General features: G+C 46.3%; 1 protein-coding gene across 7 annotated transcripts in view; it reads right to left on the bottom strand.

Moving 5' to 3' along the window:
* Nucleotides 1-19,673, bottom strand: part of cxxc4 (CXXC finger 4) — a 41,257-nt gene extending 21,584 nt beyond the window's left edge. For 3 of the 7 annotated variants that reach the window (XR_006835726.1, XR_006835725.1, XM_046334378.1), the window contains exons 1-3: nucleotides 15,520-16,708; nucleotides 12,551-13,546; nucleotides 8,806-8,883 (exon numbers count right to left, since the gene is read on the bottom strand). Coding sequence is in view for 5 of the 7 variants with exons in the window: in XM_046334378.1 (XP_046190334.1) it covers nucleotides 8,806-8,883; nucleotides 12,551-13,414 (942 nt within the window). In the remaining 2 variants the exon portion in view is untranslated. Of the gene's footprint in view, nucleotides 1-8,805; nucleotides 8,884-12,550; nucleotides 13,547-14,072; nucleotides 14,405-15,519; nucleotides 16,709-19,556 lie in introns of those variants that run through there. The other 4 variants (XM_046334382.1, XM_046334380.1, XM_046334381.1 and 1 more) reach the window with 4 other exon arrangements.
* Nucleotides 19,674-24,634: the final 4,961 nt, after the last annotated feature.

Here is a 24,634-nt window from a genome sequence, read left to right as displayed (position 1 = left end):
GATCAAATGTAAGACTGAAACCAGAAGACATTTAGACCGTAGACTACAGTATAGACCAGGGTTACTCAATTCTGACCCTACGAGATCCTGAACCTGCAGGTTCTCTGTTCTACCTGATAATTAATTGTACCCACCTGGTGTCCCAGGTCTAAATCAGTCCCTGATTAGAGGGGAACAATGAAAAAAACTTAGTGGAACTGGCTTCGAGGTCCAGAGTTGAGACTAGAGACTAAAAATATTTAAAAAACATTTAATTATATAGATTAGAGGTCGACCGATTTAATCGGAATGGCCGATTAATTAGGGCCGATTTCAAGTTTTCATAACAATTGGAAATTGGTATTTTTGGACACCAATTTGGCCGTTTTAAAAAATATATATATATTTTTACACCTTTATTTAACTAGGCAAGTCAGTTAAGATCACATTCTTATTTTCAATGACTGCCTAGGAATGGTGGGTTAACTGCCTTGTTCAGGGGCAGAACGACAGATTTTTACCTTGTCAGCTCGGGGATTCGTTTTTGCAACCTTCCGGTTATTAGACCAACGCTAGTCCAACTGCCTTACATTGCACTCCACACTCTGCATGGCAGGCTGACTACCTGTTACGCGAGGGAAGCAAGAAGCCAAGGTAAGTTGCTGGCTAGCATTAAACTTAACATAATCACTAGTTAACTACACATGATCGATGATATTACTAGTTTATCTAGCGTGTCCTGCGTTGCATATAATGGATGCGCTGCCTGTTAATTTCTTATCGAATCACAGCCTACCAAACGGGTGATGATTTAGCACTGTCGTTGCACCCAAACCTAACCATTTTTTAAATTTTTTTATTTGACCCCGTTTTCGTGGTATCCAATTGTTTTAGTAGCTACTATCTTGTCTCATCGCTACAACTCCCGTACGGGCTCGGGAGAGACAAAGGTTGAAAGTCATGCAGAATTGTACATAATTATGACATAACATTGAAGGTTGTACAATGTAACAGCAATATTTAGACTTAGGGATGCCATCCGTTAGATAAAATAGGGAAAGGTTCCGTATTTCACTGAAAGAATAAACGTTTTGTTTTCAAAATGATAGTTTCCGGATTTGACCATATTAATGACCAAAGGCTCGTATTTCTGTGTGGTATTATGTTATAATTAAGTCTATGATTTGATATTTGATAGAGCAGTCTGACTGAGCGATGGTAGGCAGCAGCAGGCTCGTAACCATTCATTCAAACAGCACTTTAGTGTGTTTGACAGCAGCTCTTCGCTGTGCTTCAAGCATTGAGCTGTTTATGACTTCAAGCCTACCAACTCCCGAGATTAGGCTGGTGTAACCGATGTGAAATGGCTAGCTAGTTAGCGGAGTGCACGCTAATAGCATTTCAATCCGTGATGTCACTTGCTCTGAGACTTGGAGTAGTTGTTCCCCTTGCTCTGCAAGGGCCGCGGCTTTTGTGGAGCGATGGGTAACGATGCTTCGAGGGTGGCTGTTGTCGATGTGTTCCTGGTTCGAGCCCAGAGGCGAGGAGAGAGACGGAAGCTATACTGTTACACTGGCAATACTAAAGTGCCTATAAGAACATCCAACAGTCAAAGGTATATGAAATACAAATGGTATAATAGAGAGAAATAGCCCTATAATTCCTATAATAACTACAACCTAAAACTTCTTACCTGGGAATATTGAAGACTCATGTTAAAAGGAACCACCAGCTTTCATATGTTCACATGTTCTGAGCAAGGAACTTAAACGTTAACTTTCTTACATGGCACATATTGCACTTTTACTTTCTTCTCCAACACTTTGTTTTTGCATTATTTAAACCAAATTGAACATGTTTCATTATTTATTTGAGGCTAAATTGATTTTATTGATGTATTATATTAAGGTAAAAATAAGTGTTCATTCAGTATTATCATTATTACAAATAAAATTAATAAGTTTTTTAAAATTGGCATATTCTTTTTTTGGTCCTCCAATAATCTTTATCGGCGTTGAAAAATCATAATCGGTCGACCTCTAATATAGATACACATTCACAGTGTAACCAGCCGACACATTCACAGTGTAACCAGCCGACACATGCACAGTGTAACCAGCCGACACATGCACAGTGTAACCAGCCGACACATGCACAGTGTAACCAGCCGACACATGCACAGTGTAACCAGCCGACACATGCACAGTGTAACCAGCCGACACATTCACAGTGTAACCAGCCGACACATTCACAGTGTAACCAGCCGACACATTCACAGTGTAACCAGCCGACACATTCACAGTGTAACCAGCCGACACATTCACAGTGTAACCAGCCGACACATTCACAGTGTAACCAGCCGACACATTCACAGTGTAACCAGCCGACACATTCACAGTGTAACCAGCCGACACATTCACAGTGTAACCAGCCGACACATTCACAGTGTAACCAGCCGACACATTCACAGTGTAACCAGCCGACACATTCACAGTGTAACCAGCCGACACATTCACAGTGTAACCAGCCAACACATTCACAGTGTAACCAGCCAACACATTCACAGTGTAACCAACCAACACATTCACAGTGTAACCAACCAACACATTCACAGTGTAACCAACCAACACATTCACAGTGTAACCAGCCAACACATTCACAGTGTAACCAGCCAACAAAACAAGGTGACACACTAACGTCATGCTATAGGAGAAGAGGTTCAAACGGACACAGATTTGATTGACACCAAGATAGACAAACTACTAAAACAGAAAACCGACACCCAGTCACAGCGTAGCCAGAAAACAGCCAGCCAACGGTGCAACGTGATACGCTGAAGGCAAAGCGTTTAAAACTGAACTAATCTAAGCAGACGACCCCCTGCTCGGTTATCCAGCTCCACACTGATCAGACACAGAAAGTGGTCACACCGCGTCAAAATAAACCAGCTCCTTTCCAGATCCTCCCACTGCTCTTCACAGTGGAACTACTCCAACCATCTCTCTCAAAGCTTTCCAGATCCTCCCACTGCTCTTCACAGTGGAACTACTCCAACCATCTCTCTCAAAGCTTTCCAGATCCTCCCACTGCTCTTCACAGTGGAACTACTCCAACCATCTCTCTCAAAGCTTTCCAGATCCTCCCACTGCTCTTCACAGTGGAACTACTCCAACCATCTCTCTCAAAGCTTTCCAGATCCTCCCACTGCTCTTCACAGTGGAACTACTCCAACCATCTCTCTCAGTGTGACAACCGTAGAATAATTCATGATATAGTTCTATGGTGACAAAAACTACTTCCTTTTAGAATATGAACAACATTCTATAGTTCTATGGTAGATTCTAGTTCTACAACCATAGCTATATAATACATTTGTCATTGAACGTAAACAGCAAAAGTGACAAAGGCTCTATATTTCAATGGACAACGTCCTTCCTGGTTTGTGAATGGAAAATACGCCTCCCGATGTCATCAACAGAGGCACCATCCATTCTATCCTCTTTGCTCGGGGGGCAGCGATTGACTTCACTCCTCTAGTGACATTCTCTAACCCCGAGGGGTTCAATCACAACAACAACAAAAAGCCTTAATGTCTCGCTGCTCACAGTATCAGATGCTTGGCATGAAATATTCATATTTGAAAGCAGACCCGGAGTAAAGGGAGGTGGTGGTGATAGGCGTGGATCTGACTTGCAGAAATTGAGACGCTTTAACCGCACTGACCGATCTCTATATCCACCACAAATAGATGACAGAAACTCACTTCCTTGTCAATTCCCTTGGATGAGAGAAAGAGAGGCAGAGGGATATTGGAAAGGGTTTTGTCAATGGCTGTGTTTGAAATGGCCCCCTACAGTATATAGTGCCCTACTGGTAAATAAGGAATAGGGGTCAATTATAGTGCACTACATTGAGAATAGGAAGCCATTTCAGACCCAGACAAACAGGTTGTTTTCTCCTGATTCTTCCTGAAAACAATAGACACCTCATCATTGCACCTACCATATTCTAAATGATTAGCTATCTGCAATGATAGCTGAGAAACACTATATTACAATTAGATGAATATCCTTCTGTAAATGTGCTAAGACCTAAACTGCCATGGTTGACGCAGTGGCCTCGTTGCACTTACTAACATCCGCTCTTCCCCTTCACACGGGTTCCCAGTAATGACGAGATACCTTTAAGTTCTCTGCCAGAGCCGACCATCCATAATTTACCATCTGTTTAAAATTTAAAATGGTGCCACACATTAACGTCCCCAGCACCTGCACTTTCACGCTGTCCACCCGCCACGCTCCGTTGCGCTCCCTCATCCCACCTTCTTCCCCCGCTCCCTCATCCCACCGTCTTCCCCCGCTCCCTCATCCCACCTCTCCTATTATTCAGGCCAATGACAACGAGTTCCCTCTCTCCACCGAGCCGTGGGATGTTAAATCAAAACGGGGGCAGAGGGAGGAGACGGGCCGCGGGGCTGTAAGGGCACCTCCGATTACACCCCAGACTTAATTGGTGGCAGTGGCAAAACTATCAATTCTTTAAGAGCTTTTGTGCTAGCTGCTGGCGGGACTGGGAGTATAGCCTAGCGGTGTTGCAAATGAAAGCCGACAGAGCCACCGCTGCTGCAAGACAAATCTTAATAAAAATAAATAAAATGTTAAAAAGACAAGAAGGGAACAAAGACCGAGAGACCCTGGCTTCTCATGAGTAGCCCAGGGTAGAGGGTAGCATGCAGGAATGCAGCAGGGAGGAGAAGAGAGGCTAGGTATATATAATTAAGCGGTCTGCGTGGCAGCTCGGTTGGCAAAATCCTATTGTCTTGACAGAAGCTTAAGGTTGCCCTTCAGGTTGAGACCACGCGCGTGTGAGGAGGCGTGAGGGGGCCTCATTTCCCCCTCCGTCTTTTATTCCCTCACTCAGACCTCCGTCAAATTAAATCGGTGGTTTTAAAACTCAAATAAATCCAACAAGATAGAAGATCCGCCGATCTAAAAGGCCGTCTGTCCCTCAGGGTTATTTTATTTCATTCTCGCCACCCTCCACTCTACCTCGCTACTCTCTGCCTGAAGAGATTGGCTGGGGGGGGGGGGGGGGGCGGACGACTCTGCGTTATCTCCAGGGAGGCAAAGGTTGGGGGAGAGGGAGAGGGAAAAAAAGGCCACAGATTGGTCCTTATCTATTCTGAGCACACCTAAAACAAATTAGACTCGGGGCGCAGTCCGCCGACGCGTCCGGCGATTATTTGGCGCGGCCTCTCTCTCTCATTAAGAGGCTTGAGATGGATCCCTGGCTCTATTTTCTTCAAGGTCCTGCCTCCCACCATTTTAGGGTGCCTTATCACAATAAGAAAATGTTGTTTTTATGCCAGAGGATGTTGTGCCGCTGCTGACCGCCGACGTTTCATCTCGCCATTTCATGTATTTCACAACACGCCACAAAGAGAGAGGAGGACGAGAGAGAGTGCTGCATGCACGCCATTTTCCGTGGCACTCTGTTTTTCCTGGGGCCGATGCCATGGCGGTGGCCTTTCAGATTCGCTAATTGAGGAGCGGTTTTCTGTTCAATGGGATTGTGCTCCATTTCTGTCTCTCTCCTGCATGTTAAGACAACCCATGGTATCAGAGATAGCCTGTAAACACCTTTCCAAGGCTAGCTAATCATCTCCTTTTAGTAAATAGTGTCGCGGTGAACAGTGGCTCTGTTTACAAGATACAAGGATACTGTGGAAGTCTCAGAAACTCAATCAATAAAATATTACTTGAAATGTCTGAGGAATTGTCCCCTTGTCTCTCAAGCAGGCTAGGAAGATATACTCTTACTGTTGACATCTTGCAGTAAACGTGAGCCTTATAACATCTTGTGTACAAATCTCAGATGTATTGAATCATTCTAAATGGGATAATATTTGTTTATTGGCAAGATGGTAAGGACGTTAGATTGTACAATAGAGCACCCATTTGTCAAGTAAAGTGAAGAACTAGCAGAGAGACTGGGAATAAAGGAAAATGTAGCAGACCGTCGGCCTCCGAATTTGTTTGACTGAAAAGGATACCAAGTACTACAATCTGAATGGGGAGTCTTAGGGCCTCACCCTGTATTGAATAGAAAAAGATGTTGAACATTTCTCTGGTCTGTGACATCACAAAGCACTATGATACACCAACACACTCAGGGGGGAAAGAGTCCTGCACAATGCCTTACTTCTCAGCGCACAACACAGCAGCCATCTTTAAAAACTAACAAGCCAACCGTCCACAATCACAGTTTGTCGTCGTCTTAACTCGCGCATCGCTATTCGTATGAATTTGTGAAGATCGCTCAATGAGCAATAGTAGCTTTAGCACGTGGGGGAAACGGAGTATCTCATTCCCTCTGACAGCCCCTAGCGATCGTTCAATAATTCATGGTGCATTTAAGCTGCATCTCTCTCACACTTTTAAACTGTTTATGAAGAGAACCTCTGAATGGGGCTGGTAGAGAAATGGATACACATTAGTCCTGGAACATGAGTCCTTCCCTAAAATCAACTACAGTGTAACAGTGTGATAGCGCTCCACACACTAAGTGGTAAGACTGAAGTAAAAGAAGAGTAGAGATGAGAAATAACACGTGGGTTCAGTAAAACACTTCAGTTGGAAGGTGCCTTCGGAAGCAGGACATAAGCATTTGGGATATACTCAGAAACTGTCTGAGTCACAGCCCTGGTGAGACCTGGTCTACCGTACCAGGGCTACAATGACATTGTGTTTAACTGCAGGACGCAGGGCCCCCTTGCGGAGGAGACGTTGGTCTCAATGGGACTCCCTGTTGAAATAAAGAGGAGTATAGGTTCTCTCAGACACACAAACACAGACTGCACCTAGAACCCTGGAGCCACACTAGGCAGAGTTAGCTGCTGGGGAAATGTTAGGTTGGGTGAGATTCCTCCTCTACACCACACTAATCCATTTTGGGGTCAGACAGAGACAGAGACAGAGAGACAGAGACAGAGAGACAGAGACAGAGACAAATGGACAGAGACAGGAGACAGAGACAAATGGACGGGGTGACAGAGAATGAGAGATTGCATTGCTTGCTGGGTGTCTGTATAGCACTTTGACATCGGCTGATGTAAAAAGGGCTTTATAAATACATTTGATTGATTGATTGATTGATTGATTGAGGAGGGAGGGAGTAAGAGAGAGGGAAAGAGATATGGAGACACAAAGAGAGAATGAGGGAATGACAGATTGAGAGAGCGAGAGAAGCAGACAGACTGCTGCAGAACAGAACAGCACAGCGGTGACACAGGGCAATCCTCCAGGGTCCTGCATTAGTGCGCTAAATTAAAGGGGGTATTAGATTAAATTGGCTCTCCGATTTCAGGGGTGTGAGTAAAATTCTGATTTGCATTTATCCAGCTCTACTTAAGATATAATTAGTTCAGGGTGATTCCCATGTGGAAAACACTGACAACCAAATCTAACTGGCTTCTGCCACTAGCTTATAGTCTCTTCCTCCCTTCCTAGGTGAGAGGTACAGGCTGCTAATGTTTACGTGTGTGTGTGTGTGTGTGTGTGTGTGTGTGTGTGTGTGTGTGTGTGTGTGTGTGTGTGTGTGTGTGTGTGTGTGTGTGTGTGTGTGTGTGTGTGTGTGTGTGTGTGTGTGTGTGTGTGTGTGTGTGTGTGTGTGTGTGTGTGTGTGTGTGTGGAGTGGGGGACTGTGAGTGTGACTGTGTGAGTGAGACTGTGTGACTGTGCCTGCGTGTGAGAGACTGTGTGCGTGCAACTGCGTGTGAGCGACTGCATGCGGGCGTGCAACCCCGTGACGGCGTGCGTGCGACAGCATGACTGCGAGTGACGACTGTGAGTCGCGTGCGTGCGACTGCGTGACTGTGTGTGACTGCGTGCATCTGTCCTGAAGTCTAAACAAACTCGCTCGAGTGCTTATTTTCACCACGTTTGCGTCCCAACATGGAACCATGCAGGATTGTTTACAGCACTGAGATGTGGTGAAAAAGGACTGAATCTGAACATATCAAAAATACATCCAACCCAAGTGGGTATGTAACTAACTTCACACCTTCTACAATGCCTTTGAACCCCAACACACACACACAGCCTCCTCGGCACAACCCGATTCTATAATTACAGGTACCGAGACAAAAATAATAATTACCGTTACCGGTAGAAGAGGAACCCCATAATCTGAATGACAGAACTCACAATTCAAGTACCCATCTCTCTTTTAAAAGCACGTTTGGATTTGTTTTTGTTTTTCACACCCTCCCTTCCTTCCTTCCATGGTAATTCCAACGGTCTTAGTTGGCAAATGGATGTTTTTCCCGAACCCAGCCAAACCATCCATCAGGCATGAAAGGGCGTCTTCCTGAACACCTCGTTTGAGAACACCTGTTAGGACCTGGGATGTGGAGTCAACATCAAATGAGCCTCTATTAGACACCTGCAACCGCCAGCATTTAACGACATCCTGTAGTCATTTTTTTCACTTTTCCTGTTGAAAAACTAAGTAAACACACATGCTAAAGGATACCAAAAGAAATTGCTGCACAAAAGAGTGTATTTTAGACAACTTCAAACTTCCAAGGAGTAGGCATTCAAAGAGTCTCCCCCCCCCCCAGGACCACCTACTGAGATCGGCCTTCTGTTAAGTGAACTGGGTGTTAAATGAGGTGAAAAGGAGACCGGAGTAGGACTTTAAAACCCACAACAAGCAGGTTTCAGAGGGAGGTGCAGAGGGAATATGTCTCTTGTGGTTAAAGGAGTTATATGGCATAAAGCTGATGTTGATGTACTGGTAATCAAGCCAAGTATCAATAACACTAACCTGGTCCCAGGCTGTATAGCCAACGCCTAAGGTCTTTGTCAACAGATCAGGGACCAGTCTAGGAAAACACGGACCTACCTGTAACACGGGTAACAAGGATTGTGTGGTTTAATGGAGGCAGCAAAGTGAATAATATTTTACCACATGCACCATACAGTCAACACTGAATGCAAGCCTGATGTAGTCATCGCACGCTACAAATATGGGACCAAATCATTAACTTGACTAAAGTGAATGCACTAGGAAATCCATCCAAACGTGACACCTTCAAATGGGGGACGAGATACATAAAGTGCTTTCATTTCTAAATGGTTAAACAGACGAGCATGTAAACACCCTCAAATAAAAGGTGACATTTTGTACTATCCCCTCAGAAAATATTTGATCTCAAATCCAAAATACTGGAGTGTAGTGCCAAATGTTTAGCTTCTCTGTCCAAATAAATACACAGGGTAGTATATGCGTGTACCATACAGTCTAAACTGAATCCAAAATTTGAGGTAAACAAACTAAACCTCCATAGTGTACCGTTAACACAGAAACCATTAACTCACAACCCTTCAGACGGACCTAGAAGACAGTTCAGTACAGTATCATTACTGATTCCATCATAACATTCAGTCTGAAGCATGGAACCAGCCAACTATCTCACTTTCTTATACACAGTCTGTTGGAACCAAACAAAATCCTGGACAAATTGGCGGTATGATGAGTAAAGAATAAAAAGATGTCCTGGGTCATTACTTCACTAGATCCACAAGAAGGGACGGCAGGGTAGCCTAGTGGTTAGAGTGGAGGGGCGGCAGGGTAGCCTAGTGGTTAGAGTGGAGGGGCGGCAGGGTAGCCTAGTGGTTAGAGTGGAAGGGCGGCAGGGTAGCCTAGTGGTTAGAGTGGAGGGACGGCAGGGTAGCCTAGTGGTTAGAGTGGAGGGGCGGCAGGGTAGCCTAGTGGTTAGAGTGGAGGGGCGGCAGGGTAGCCTAGTGGTTAGAGTGGAGGGGCGGCAGGGTAGCCTAGTGGGTAGCCTAGTGGTTAGAGTGGAGGGGCGGCAGGGTAGCCTAGTGGTTAGAGGGAGGGGCGGCAGGGTAGCCTAGTGGTTAGAGTGGAGGGGCGGCAGGGTAGCCTAGTGGTTAGAGTGGAGGGGCGGCAGGGTAGCCTAGTGGTTAGAGTGGAGGGGCGGCAGGGTAGCCTAGTGGTTAGAGTGGAGGGGCGGCAGGGTAGCCTAGTGGTTAGAGTGGAGGGGCGGCAGGGTAGCCTAGTGGTTAGAGTGGAGGGGGCAGGGTAGCCTAGTGGTTAGAGTGGAGGGGCGGCAGGGTAGCCTAGTGGTTAGAGTGGAGGGGCGGCAGGGTAGCCTAGTGGTTAGAGTGGAGGGGCGGCAGGGTAGCCTAGTGGTTAGAGTGGAGGGGCGGCAGGGTAGCCTAGTGGTTAGAGTGGAGGGGCGGCAGGGTAGCCTAGTGGTTAGAGTGGAGGGGCGGCAGGGTAGCCTAGGGTTAGCGGCAGGGTAGCCTGTGGTTAGAGTGGAGGGCGGCAGGGTAGCCTAGTGGTTAGAGTGGAGGGGCGGCAGGGTAGCCTAGTGGTTAGAGTGGAGGGGCGGGTAGCCTAGTGGTTAGAGTGGAGGGGCGGCAGGGTAGCCTAGTGGTAGAGTGGAGGGCCTAGTGGTTTAGAGTGGAGGGGCGGCAGGGTAGCCTAGTGGTTAGAGTGGAGGGGCGGCAGGGTAGCCTAGTGGTTAGAGTGGAGGGGCGGCAGGGTAGCCTAGTGGTTAGAGTGGAGGGGCGGCAGGGTAGCCTAGTGGTTAGAGTGGAGGGGCGGCAGGGTAGCCTAGTGGTTAGAGTGGAGGGGCGGCAGGGTAGCCTAGTGGTTAGAGTAGAGGGGCGGCAGGGTAGCCTAGTGGTTAGAGTGGAGGGACGGCAGGGTAGCCTAGTGGTTAGAGTGTTGGACTAGTAACCGAAAGGTTGGAAATCACCGAGCTGACAAGGTTCAAAATGTCATTCTGCCCCTGAACAGGCAGTTAACCCAGAGTTCCCGGGCTGTCAGTGAAAATAAGAATTTGGTCTTAACTGACTTGCCTGGTTAAATAAAGGTAAACAACATGCATCCATCTGCATATTCACTCTGATCCTGTGCATTATTTAGGAGTTATGAATCAATGTTTCCAGTGTTTTCTATAAGGTAGGCAAGAAACATCAAGGGAAGCAATAAGAAAACCGCCTAACAAGGAACAACATGCTTTCTTTAAGCCGTCTCCTCCCCTTCATCTACACGGATTGAAGTGGATTTAACAAGTGACATCAATAAGGGATCCTAGCTTGTCACCTGGACTCACCAGGTCAACCTACGTCATGGAAAGAGCAGGTGTTCCTAATGTTTCGTACACTCAGTGTATGTCTGTATCTCCAAAGGAACAACAAGCTTTCAACACATTCATAACCACGACCAAGTTCTGAAAAATATACGGGGGGGGGACGAGGACTATTAAACGTTGAAGAGAGTCGTGCTGTACAGTAAGTTATTCAACTTTAGACCAAGTGATATTATATTAGGACCCCTTTTTAAAAACCCGGCTCCACCTGCCACTTAACTATTGAACCAATCGCTGGCCCATGCTGGCCTACCGCGCCATGGTGTGTTGTGGTGGTGTACCACAATAGAAACCTGTGTTGTGTCAGAGGAAGTCATTACCATGAACACAATCTTACAACTATCTGTATTCCACCACAGTCCTTTATAAACAAAATGTCAGGCGCCAAATAAATCAATTAAAATCAGCAATTAAAAAAAACCAGCCCTGCCCTCTGAATGTAGAGGACACTGAAACTAAATGCTCTCGTTAGCTGTCAATTCTGTTTGTTCATTTTCTCTCTTTCTTTCCTTGGTCTAAAAACCAAAAACACACCCATACTAGTTTTTCCAGCACTATCCCATTACTGTAAGTGCATCTCCCAAAAAACTTCCAGACGTCTTTGCATCACAATTGTTTTCTAGGGCCCATCATTACTGTATTCAAGTATGTGAAAAGTATCACCCCTAAAATATTGATCCACATTCGGTCATAATGGCCTCAAATACAATGGAAAATGATTTCACCTCAAAAACCCGCTATCCTCAATCAATTCCTATAGGATCAGGCGAACAAAATGTGTCTGGGGGTGGTTTTATTTCATTACACCCCTCCCTCCGTATTAAACTAGGGGAGTGTTATGAGATGGACGCCATCACCGGGCCCTGCCATCACTCTCACGGTGGTCGGCCCTGGTGCTTTGTGGGTAATCGATCTTCACCGTCCAGAGACGGTCTCCATAATTGGTTAAAATGACCGGGGTGCAGAGAGGGATGACTCTCTCACCCCCTCTCTCGCTCCCTCTGCTGAAAACCATTTCCCAGCTCTGGCTTGGAGACGAGCCAAGCCCGGGGTTGTTCGGATGCGTTCCAGCCCCAGCCTGACTGGCAGCAATTACGGGGTGTCTGAGCCAAGCTCAGCTTGCGCTCCGCACAAACACCCCTAATTACTGCCAATTAGGCTAGGCGGGTAGGCAGATTGGAGAAGCCGGGGGGATGTTCAGGCATGGGTGGGCATGGAAACTATTTTCAAGGGCTTAGAAAACGTGACTGGATGAAAAGGTTAATACTTTGGAGTGTGAGGAGGGAGGGAGGACGGTGAAGGAGGGGAGAGAAGGATAATAACAAAAGAAAGGAAAAGAGGGAGGGAGTGAATGGGCCCCCCCCTGGTTTCCTGGTTCTATTTTCTCACCTCCAGCGACGAGCCGGGTTTCTTTTTCAGCTCCTCACATTTCCTGAACTTGCAGATCTGGTGGCCCGTCTTACGGTTCCGACAACTGCTGCACACGCCGCAGTTGATTAGCCGCCGGCAGGGCGCGCACACCCCGCACCGCTTCCTTTTCTTCTTCGCTGGGTTCCCGCCGGACGCAGAGGAATTATTCTGTGGGCAGTCTGCCAGATTGGCAATTTGAAACGCACTGTCTGTAACGGCTGCCGAGGCTGCGGGGGAGTGAAGGGCTGTCATGACGATGACCCCGGGAGGTAATGAGATGCCCCCTAAAGCCGGAATGGCGGAAAAAGTTCCGACACGTTCCTGGAGATTCATTATCTCTGCTTCGCCGGCGCCGCATTTCAGCTTGTTCATGCATTCTCCCGCTAAAGGTCTGCAGTGTTCGGGGGATAAGGTAGAGAGGAAATTATTATTTGCCATTTGCTGTAGCGTTTCTGGCGGCACGCCATGCTTCCCCGGCCTCTGGGAGTCATTCCTGTGCATGCTGGTCCTATTAGGGTTTATTGTGGCCGATTTCCTCCCCCAGAGCATGGCGTTATCGCAGTTCCACGGGGACATGCCTATCCGGGCACTGGGGAAAATGGGGGTCGTGATGCGGGCGATCTTTGCCGTCTGGCCGAACGCGCCGTTGGTTTTGTAAAAGTTTGCGAAAGAGCGGTACCGTTCCATCTCGGCGTTATAATCCAAAAGTTGGCTTAATCCACCATCCTGGAGGTTCTGCAAGTTCTGCAGGTTCTGCAGGTTCTGAAGGTTATCCTTTTGTAAGAGAGACACGTCTGCGTTCTGTCCGTTCTCAATGCAGAGAGCATTGTTTATATTAGACATGGCTGGGAGACGGTTGAGCAGGGTTCACTGGGGAAGAGTCTGGGGTCGCCGTCAACGGTGGCCTTCGTCAAACTAGAAGCTGCTGGTTACCACCAACAATATGTTACCATCCTGCTTCTGTCTCCTCCAGCACTAGAACACAAAGAACAAACAATTACAGACACAACAGGAAAACAACATCCTCAGCCTAATCAATTTCCATTTTTCCATGAGATAAAAAGCTGATAAAAGATGTTTGACGAATCAGCTGGCATCTCATTCATTTTCTTCTTTCGGACTATTTTATAATGAAACGCATCTCAAACTATTGCGAGCAGATCCTTATCTGGTGACAATAATATAATAGCTGTGACACACCAACATGTCATAACGGGATACAGGAATTAGCATGCTCGAGAAGACAGCACTAGCTTCGTGTCAGAGAGAACGTCAAGAGATTTTTTTTTAAATACGGTTGTCAAAGGATTCCTGGATATATTGAAATAAGTCTTATCAATGATGTATTTGATGGTATATTCTGGCAGAGGATAAACAAATACATATGGATGGGATATAAACGACACCAGTCACTTTAACAATATAAGCACAATATCCAACCGAAAAGCATCATCCATGCTCACTGAAACTAACTACTCTGGAACGTCAACACAAAACCAACCTGTTTTCAGAATCCCTGACATTATCCTGATGCTCTACAGTCTCCAGAACAATGTGCACATTGAACACCTCACGAGGGTCAACATTATATATCATCTTCACCACCACTGATGCTCTTCTAAAGCCACACGGTCTCTTCCATGTAAACCCACTCCCGTTCGGCCTCTTAACAGCACCTGCTTTTCATTCATGGATCCCGGGTTCTATTACACTGACAGCGGAGAGAGACCACCACTGGTGCATTTCAATCCAACCCGTGAAGCCACAGACAGACCTCCACAGACAACCGTAGTGTCAAGTGCCTTAGGGGGGGAGAGTCCATTTCCTCTCTTCCCTCCCTCTCTCTCTCTCTCCCCCAGTCTGTCTGGAATTGGTTTCCACTGATAAAAGCCCCATTAGACACTTCTCTCTCTCTCCCCCCTCCCTCCATTAACTTTTTCAGGCTCTTTCATTCTTTGTTTAATTGCCAAAGCCAATCCATTGCGGGTAAACACTGAAGCATTTTGAGTCTCTTCCATGGTACAACCCAACAGCTAACTCCCAAAATGAATGATAAATATCCACACAGGAACAGTGGAACCACTGAGAGAAAACATATATACAACTGCCCATCAAGCAGTAATTGTGCTTACATCTCCTCTACCACAAAATGAAATTCCTGAATTATGAAATCCATGCCAAATAATGGATTAAACCGTTTTTGTTTTATTAATATTCAACTTGAGGACAAAGCAAAAAAAAAAACCATTTTTCTAAAATCACAATATTAAACAACTGTAATAGTAACGGTTTGAACACAATGACAGCCTATCTGATAATATGAAGTAAATATCCATACAAATGCATAATATAGATATAGATAGATAGATAAGACAGATAGTAGGTGGAAACAAAAAACATGCCATGGTGTGCCATCCCAAAAGCACCCCACCGCCACCAGTAAACAAAACCGTCCATGCCTCAATGATCCGCCCTGCTCGTAGTCATTATTACTTAATCAATTCACCCCAGGAGCAAAATAGGCAGCCCAAAGGCAATCAAGTCACGACTATCGATTCTCAGCCTGTAAACAAACTTTGGAAAGACAGAAATGTTCGATACTTAGAGAAAGAGAGGGAGGGCGAGAGAGGGAGAGAGAGAGAGGACCACAGTAGTGTACGTCCGATGACGACTGACGAGCCCTTGTGTGACTGCTGTGGCTTCCATTAATTATCGCTAGTCTGGTCTGTCGGAGACACTCGGAGACCAAAGGTCATGCAGAAACAATCCATAGAAGGCTCTGGACAGTACAAATAAACCGTTACAATCAATCCGACAGCGCCGGGATCACTTTACCGCCAGCTTTAGCCGACGTAAATCGGGGGGGGGGGGGGGGGCAGTCTCAGAAAAGCATGCAAAATATCATATGACGCTGCCTGTACTGGGTAAAATGGAAGAGCATCACCTACCTACCAGGTTCCTGGCGAGAAGAGATTCCAGACGCCTAGCAGTCGGCTGCCAACACAGAGCGGCACATTACCGCAAGGCGCGATGGAGATATAAAATAACGCGAGGATGTGGGAAGAGCACAGCCACACTGAAAAAGAGCGCTCAAAACAAAAGGAGCATGTTTCCAGACTTATTTTCCTGGCTTGAGAAAAAAAAGTACAAAAAATAGCAAACTTAAAGCGATAGCTTATCGAGCTTTTTAGAAGAAAAAAAACGGTGTATTATTATAAAACCACGGCGCTGTAGGGGGAAATAACGGTGCGTTGTAGGTGTTTCCTCTGCTTGGTCCGAGGTGTATTGTGTGTGGCTGCCTAGTGTTAGCTCCGTGCTGTCTCCTGTCGCTGTGTGTGGCTGATTGGTGCTGAGGTGAGGAAGCTAGGATGTGGACACCTACTGATCATTGGTTAGAAATTACTATAGAACCACTAGGAGCACTCCGGAGGGGGCTGGCTTAGGGCCAATGACTGTGGCTTAGGGCGCTCTGCCGGGAAATAACTCCGGGAAGCTGCGTCTTAACCTTTTGTCGTTCCCTTTCTCTCCTCTTCCATTTCATTCGGACACGCGAAGCGTTTAGAGGGTTGTCATTTACAGTATGCGTCTTTTAATAGGGATTTGCGCTTCGCGTGAGGGAAATCTTGTCAAATTAATTGGAATTGAGCGGTCCAGTGATGAAGATAAAATGCCTCCTATCAGGGTGTTTTTTTTCTCTCTCCCCTCTCAGAACGACTGCCATAATTACGAAGACCTGCGCGTGCCACCACGGGGATTCATCACGATTAGGCTATAAATCCTTCCCGATGGCCACAAATGCATGGCTCCCGCGTAGAAACACATGGATGCACGGCACATTTATTCTATGTGCCCATGTGAGATGCACTTCATTCACAATATTATGGAATATAATTTCTCGCTAATGCACGTGAAATATGGTAATGTATTGAATCATGAAATTATGGCGCCAATTAATTACCGAGCCAATCATTCAACCAACACAAATTAGGCCTATAGATGTGCAGTTGGTGGTGTAGGCTAGCCTGAAATTATTAAACATCCCTCAAACTCAAGATAATTCATTTAATGAATAGACTATGCATGAAAAGTGCCAACACAATGCGATTTCAATAGATCTGGGCTATTCGCCCAAATAGAAGTTGATCCCAATTTGACCGAAATCTACCTTTAGTTATAATTGGTGACAAAGCTGTCAGATCACTTGTCAACTTTAAAATGTCTTGAAAATACACTTAAATAAGTAACCTATTTTTAAAACGGTAAACTTTAAAGTAAAAATTGCTTGCGGCTAAAACAATGGCTCTCCCAAACAGACAGCAACACACACCCCTGATTACGAATGACAGGCACCTGTGCGGCAATTAGCCACTCCCACAAATCAACCAAGACAATGAGCGGAACAATTAACAGAACGTCTGGAGCTATCTGCCACATTCACAACAACTGGGAACTCGAAAAATACGAGGTCAAATAATGACGTCAGTGATTTTCATGTGGGAAAGTCGGAGCTCTAAAAGGAGGCTCGAGTTCCGTGCTGGAATTCCGAGTTGGATGACCATTCAAATCGATTTTCCCCAGTCAGAGCAAACTTTTTTTCCGGAGTTCCCAGAGATTGTGGCAATAGTAAGCACTGATTATGGAGATTGATTGAATGGGAAAATTACATAATTGTATACACATATGCTTCATAAATCTATAGTTTAAAAAGTAAAACAAGTTTAAATACTCTAAAAATGTAAATGTATTCCATTGTGAAGGACTACCCTTCACAGTTATACACTACATATACAAACGTTTGTGGACACCCCTTCAAATTAGTGGATTCAGTTATATCAGCCACACCAGTTCTTCACATTTCGGCCCTGCTAGAGCTGCCTGGTCAACTATAAGTGCTATTATTGTGAAGTGGAAGCTTGTCAACTGCCCAGCCGCAAAGTGGTAGGCCACACAAGCTCAGAGAACGGGACCGCCAAGTGCTGAAGTGCATAGCTCATAAATATTGTCTGTCCTCGGTTGCAACAATCAACACCGAGTTACAAACGGCCTCTGGAAGCAACATCAGCACAATAACTGTTCATCGGAAGCTCCATGAGGTGGGTTTCCATGGCTGAGCAGCCACACACAAGCCTAAGATCACCATGCGCCATGCCAAGCGTCGGCTGGAGTGGTGTAAAGCTCACCGCCATTGGATCTGGGTTTGGCGGATGCCAGTTGAACGCTACCTGACCTAATGCATAGTGCCAACTGTAAAGTTTGGTGGAGGAGGAATAATGGTCTCGGCCATTTTTCATGGTTCGGCTAAGGCCCCTTAGTTCCAGTGAAGGAAAATCTTAACGCCAAAGCATACAATGGCATTCTAGACGATTATGTGCTTCCAACTTTGTGGCAAGAGTTTGGGGAAGGCCCTTTCCTGTTTCAGCATGACAATGCCCCCTTGCACAAAGCGAGGTCCATACAGAAATGGTTTGTTGAGATTGGTGTGGAAGAACTTGACTAGCCTGCAGAGCCCTGACATCAAATACCATCAAACACCTTTGGGATGAATTGAAATGCTGACTGCGAGCCAAGCCTAATTGCCCAACATCAGTGCCTGACCTCGCTAATGATCTTGTGGCTGAATGGAAGCAAGTTGCCGCAGCAATGTTCCAACATCTAGAAAGCCTTCCCAGAAGAGTGGAGGCTGTTATAGCAAAGGGGGAATCAACTCCATATAAATGCCCATGATTTTGGAATGAGATGTTCAATGAGCAGATGTCCATATTGGGGCTCCCGAGTGGCGCAGCGGTCTAAGGCACTGCATCTCAGTGCTTGAGGCATCACTACAGACACCCTGGTTCGATTCCAGGCTGTATCACTACCGGCTATGATTGGGAGTCCCATAGGCCGGCGCACAATTGTCCCAGCGTCATCTGGGTTTGTCCGGTGTAGGCCGTCCTTGTAAATCTGAATTGGTTCTTAACTGACTTGCCTAGTTAAATAAAGGTTCAAACAAATAAAAAATATATATACTTTGGTCAAGTAGTGCACCTAAAAACGGTCAAATACATTGGCCCATATTAATGAAATGTCTGAGGAGGAATGCTGATCTAAGATCAGTTTTCCCTTTTAGATCATAATGAATACGATTGTATGCACAGGGTGGATCTGATCCTAGATCCGCACTCCTGAATAAGTTGTCTGCCTGAGCCAGTGGGATGCCAGTGTGGCCTATTCTATAAAAGGAGACAGGGTACTAATGGTTTGCCATCATTTTAATTTATAGTGTTGGCACTCGCCAGTGTAAGGAACAAGCCAAATTGGCATTTCATTCAACACGGCCTACCTCTAGTTATATGTAGAAAGTTGATTATATTTGTGTAGTAGGCTAATGCTGTAACTACACTATACCGAGAACATTGTATTGATGGCAGTGTAGCCGTTGCCTTTAGCCTATACAGAAAACCATGCAACCTATTCTCAAAATAATCTTCAGATTATATATACATTAATATTGCCAAGTCATGCATCCTACTACGAGCTTACATTACACAGAGATCCCCCTCATGAACAATTACTAATAGAAACAACAGCAGTCCTTGTCGTTGGATACAGGGAACCATGTGGTGGTTAGCTATAACTCAACATTACTCGTATGCTCTTATTTCTGCCTCTAATTAGGGCTGAATTCAATCCATATTGCCGAAGTATCGCGGAAGATAAGAGGTCAAATTAAAAAGTCATTTCCGATTGAGCCGACATATGCAGCGTTTACCGTGAGCGAAGTGAGTCTCCGCGGCCGCGGGAACGTTGCCATTTAATTGTCAATCGCACTATAAAGCGGATCTTCAGTGCTACTGATTGAATAGAGCCCGTAGTCCTTTGGGAGTGTTTCTTGGTTAACCCTTCTATTACATGTAAACCATCAGTATCAGCCGCTGCACATTTACACATCACATCTGTGTCTACGTTGCCTAACCATCACCGACTGAAAATCATTTCCTCTTACCAGCGTCCACACCCCCCTGGGGAAATCTGCCTCGGTGGTCCTAACCTCTGTCTCGCTAAGCCACACAGGGCATTAGGAAGCAGGGTCTCGACTGGGGCGGCTGTGTCTCTAGGATAGTTGTGGGAGGAATGGGCTCCACGTGGCAGGCCTTTGTTCCTGGCCGTGTGCCCCAGAATCCCCCCCACCACACACACACCCTCCTCCTCCTCTGGATTTTAAGTGAACTCCAAGGAGTAATTAATAATGACGATGCCAGATTTAAGTGTAGCCAGCGTTTAGTCGATGGAAATGGGATCCAGGAGGAGTAAGGTCATGGTATGTGAGACACGGGCGGCTGGGCCGGGCGGCCTGGGCGTGTGGAGGTTGGACATGGGATCCAGGAGGAATAAGGTCATGGTATGTGAGACACGGGCGGCTGGGCCTGGCGGCCTGGGCGTGTGGAGGTTGGACATGGGATCCAGGAGGAATAAGGTCATGGTATGTGAGACACGGGCGGCTGGGCCTGGCGGCCTGGGCGTGTGGAGGTTGGACATGGGATCCAGGAGGAATAAGGTCATGGTATGTGAGACACGGGCGGCTGGCGGCCTGGGCGTGTGGAGGTTGGACATGGGATCCAGGAGGAATAAGGTCATGGTATGTGAGACACGGGCGGCTGGGCCTGGCGGCCTGGGCGTGTGGAGGTTGGACATGGGATCCAGGAGGAATAAGGTCATGGTATGTGAGACACGGGCGGCCAGGGCCTGAGGTTGGACATGGGATCCAGGAGGAATAAGGTCATGGTATGTGGCCTGGCGGCCTGGGCGTGTGGAGGTTGGACATGGGATCCAGGAGGAATAAGGTCATGGTATGTGAGACACGGGCGGCTGGGCCTGGCGGCCTGGGCGTGTGGAGGTTGGACATGGGATCCAGGAGGAATAAGGTCATGGTATGTGAGACACGGGCGGCTGGGCCTGGCGGCCTGGGCGTGTGGAGGTTGGACATGGGATCCAGGAGGAATAAGGTCATGGTATGTGAGACACGGGCGGCTGGGCCTGGCGGCCTGGGCGTGTGGAGGTTGGACATGGGAGGATTGGCAATGCGGGCTGGGAGTGTGTGTGTGTCTGTGAGAGCGAGAGAAAGAGCATAATCTTTATTGTTATCCAAGTCCTCATATCTGTTGTCAGAGCCCATTTAAATGAATTGAATTACCGAGTATATAAATGGCAATTCAACAAAATCATCAAAGTATGGGCATAAATTACACTCCAGGTTAAACAAGACATGTGAAATGATTCCTAATATTGGTTAATGAATTCTATAAAAATAGAATGGCACAGTCTTATCATTGGAGCTGTTTCTCAATGGAATGATGAAAAAAAGAGATGGAAAGGGGGAGGAGGAGCAACGTTATAGTGCTATTCATCCTGGAGGTGCATCTGATGAGCTCATCCAGTTTGCCTGTTATGGAGACTAGCATCCCCCTGAGCCCCCTAGAGCATGAGGAGAGAGAGGTAGAGCGAGAGAGAAAGGGGAGAGATAGAAAAGGGAAAAAGAAAGAAAGACGGGAGAGAGAGAAAGAGAGATGAGACAGAGACAGTATAGAGTAAAAAGAGTGATAGAGAGAGAGAAAGAGAGAATGTGAGAGAGAGAGAGAATGTGAGAGAGAAAGAGAGCATGTGAGTGAGAGAGAGTGATTGACTGCAGGCAGGGAAGGGAACAAACAGTGTGAGGAGATTACTGCACGGCAGTGGCGTCGACAGTGATGCGCCTCCTCAGCACGCCAGCGACCTTGGCTGGTGTTTATTTAGAAACCTGCCTCATTTCCCCCTCCCCTCTGAGGTAATATATGGTGCTGTCTCACCTCACGCACATTATCCTTCCATCTGTGGCAACATGATGCAGATCACCTGTATTCACCCTGGCTATCTCTCTCTGATATACTGGGGCACACAAGCACGAGTGAGTGCACACACACACACACACACACAACGCTCTACCATTTCCCAGCTTAATTGGAGTGTGTACAGCACCCTTAATTATCTAACATGCAGCTTTGCTGACAGTGACACCGTGACCTGACCAACTATGACTCCTGGCACGTAGGCTGTGTCTCAATCCATAAGCAGCATGTTAAGATACCTTGGAAATGGCACTTTAAAAGGGCTATGTTAACAGCCTCAAAAGACAACATCCTTGTGTATTGAGACACAGCTGTAGTCTGCATGGAAACGATGACTCCATCTAACCTCAAGGCAGCGGTTGGAAAGTACATTGTTGGAGGGCTAGTGTGTAAACAAAGAACAAAACATGACCAGCCACACAGATGTAAACAATAGGACAATGCAACAACGAAGAGCTTCCTTAGACGCCAGAAGGTGATTAACCTGACCAAAGATAACAAACAGGAAACTTATTGTGGTAGAAAGGGTTGGATGTGTTTGTATGAAGAAGGGTGAGAGAGTGCAGACCAATGCCAGGTTTGGAAACTACACGGCACATTACACAGCGGGCAGAATTTGGCATGAGACGTCATCATCGGGTTCAAAACTGGTTTGGGATTGTAAAGACGTGAACCATATTACAACCAGGTGAAGACTTCCTATTTCTTGTCATAAAGACAGCGTTGAAAGTCATATTTTAGTTTGTTTTCTGGTCATACAATCAGTGAAATATGAATTTAAAAACATCCTTTTACAACCAGTATACAACCTGACCATGATTTAACATTCACAAGAGATGTCGTAATTATCACTAAACTAGTATTACGCAACAGTTTACCTGTCTCCTTTACTAACATCAGTGTATTAAAATGTCATCATTCTTGGAGTTGAGTTATCATTTTACCTAATCATTTTCTTACAAGTGCCAGCAGTTGGCATTTGGCGTTGTATAGACATCCACCTCAAACCAAGACGCTCTCTCAAACAACAACGTCTGACTTCATTAAACAAGGATCAGTGCTATCTGGGTTCCTTGGGACCTCCTTACCCTAAACCCTTACCCTAAACATAACCCTTACCGTACTATTTTATATTTCAACTTCAACGGGGTAGGGACCTCCCAAGGATCCCAGCTAGCACAAACCATTATATAAGTGACTGCCACGTGTAACGGCCAAAGTGTCCCCGTTTGCAATAGAACAGGGGCGTAATCATTAGTCAGAAACATTTTGCAATGAAAATGAGAGTTTCTATTTGACAAATTCATCTAGGTCCCTCCCCGTTTCATTCCATTTGGTTCTGTTTGGTTCCTAGTGAACACACCACAGGAAAATGGGCGAGTGCTCTCGCTTTGCCTCCGTGCCAATATCAGCAAACACTGAGGCGTCGTGCTCATCTGAGGAAGCAGGTGAGAAAGCAGCCTTGGCAAATACAAAGACATTGGAGACGCGACGCTAAGCCAACCAGTCACACTCAGAATGTGGCTCAGGAGGACAAAGCTTCAAACGTGTATATTTTACACACCTTCTGCTCGCAGGAAGTCTTTACACACAGTGCTTATGCTCTTAGAAGGTATTTTCTTACTATCCACCACTATGTTATGTTTCACATCCGTCCAGAACCGCCTTTCTGTGCTCTGTCAGAGATGTGTAGTGATGGAGAGGCTGTGGTGTAGTGTAATATCTGATGATTTAACCTGAAGGTCTGCTATAGGTAGTTTAAGACAGGAAAGGCACTACCTGAACACTGGCCTATCTGTAAAGGGAAATACATGTTCAGTGAAAAGAGCAGGTCATCTCATTCTGTCCAAAACCTGGCAATGTTTTGAACCTGATCTTAGGTAAAAAGACAGTACTGTCAACACATTTGACGTACATCTGTGTCTGTGCCTCCTTTTATGTCATAGAGATGGACAGGCTAGCAATATTCCATCATGCTGTCCCCCACTAGACGGAGGGTCAACGGTGTCCTCCATAAAATGGAGAAAACAGATCATCATAAAAAGCCTGCCAGCTAGATCAGGAAGAGGTTCAAAGAGAAGGTTGGAAATGTACACATAAAACGTCATGAGTGCTCTACGGGCTGCAGGAGTGCTCTACGGGCTGCATGAGTGCTCTACGGGCTGCATGAGTGCTCTACGGGCTGCAGGAGTGCTCTACGGGCTGCAGGAGTGCTCTACGGGCTGCATGAGTGCTCTACGGGCTGCATGAGTGCTCTACGGGCTGCAGGAGCTGAGCCACAAACATTCTGGATCAGTTGAAAAATGTAGCACACAAACACACACACTTTCACAAACACGTGCATACCTGCACGCCCACACACACACACACACACACACACACACACACACACACACACACACACACACACACACACACACACACACACACACACACACACACACACACAATAACTAGCTTCTATTTATCTGATTGGATCCCGGCATTGAAGACTCGGACAGACAAAGTCGACAATGGCAGACTCAGTATAAATACAATGAATCATCATCTTACATCAACATCAAGCAACATGAACACAACTTTTGATTACTCTCCGTCAGAACGTTCAACCATAACTAGCTTCTATTTATCTGACTGGATCCCGGCATTGAAGACTCGGACAGACAAAGTCGACAATGGCAGACTCAGTATAAATCGGTACCGAGCACAATGGCGAGAGAAAAGAGTATCGATGTAATAGAGGAAAACAGTCTAAAAGCACCAGCAGTGTTCTCTGAGACAACTGCCACCGTGGACATGTCTGAGCAGCAGTGTTCTCTGAGACGCAGTTTACTGCCACCGCTGTAACCAGCATAGCATGTCTGAGCAGCAGTGTTCTCTGAGATGCAGTTTACTGCCACCGCTGTAACCAGCATAGCATGTCTGAGCAGCAGTGTTCTCTGAGACGCAGTTTACTGCCACCGCTGTAACCAGCATAGCATGTCTGAGCAGCAGTGTTCTCTGAGATGCAGTTTACTGCCACCGCTGTAACCAGCATAGCATGTCTGAGCAGCAGTGTTCTCTGAGATGCAGTTTGTCTCTGCACGTTGTCTGCTTCTGTTTTATTTGGATTCAGATGCATCTGGGAGTTTGAGGTTGGAGACTTTGTGATATTGTCCCATGTTTTACTTAGGAAGTGAATGCAGGTAGGCCTACACAC

Source organism: Oncorhynchus gorbuscha, unplaced genomic scaffold, assembly GCF_021184085.1.
Source record: "Oncorhynchus gorbuscha isolate QuinsamMale2020 ecotype Even-year unplaced genomic scaffold, OgorEven_v1.0 Un_scaffold_602, whole genome shotgun sequence".
Classification (NCBI taxonomy): domain Eukaryota; kingdom Metazoa; phylum Chordata; class Actinopteri; order Salmoniformes; family Salmonidae; genus Oncorhynchus; species Oncorhynchus gorbuscha.
The sequence above is the reverse complement of the archived record's forward strand: the minus strand, read 5'-3'. Positions and strand labels throughout refer to the sequence as shown.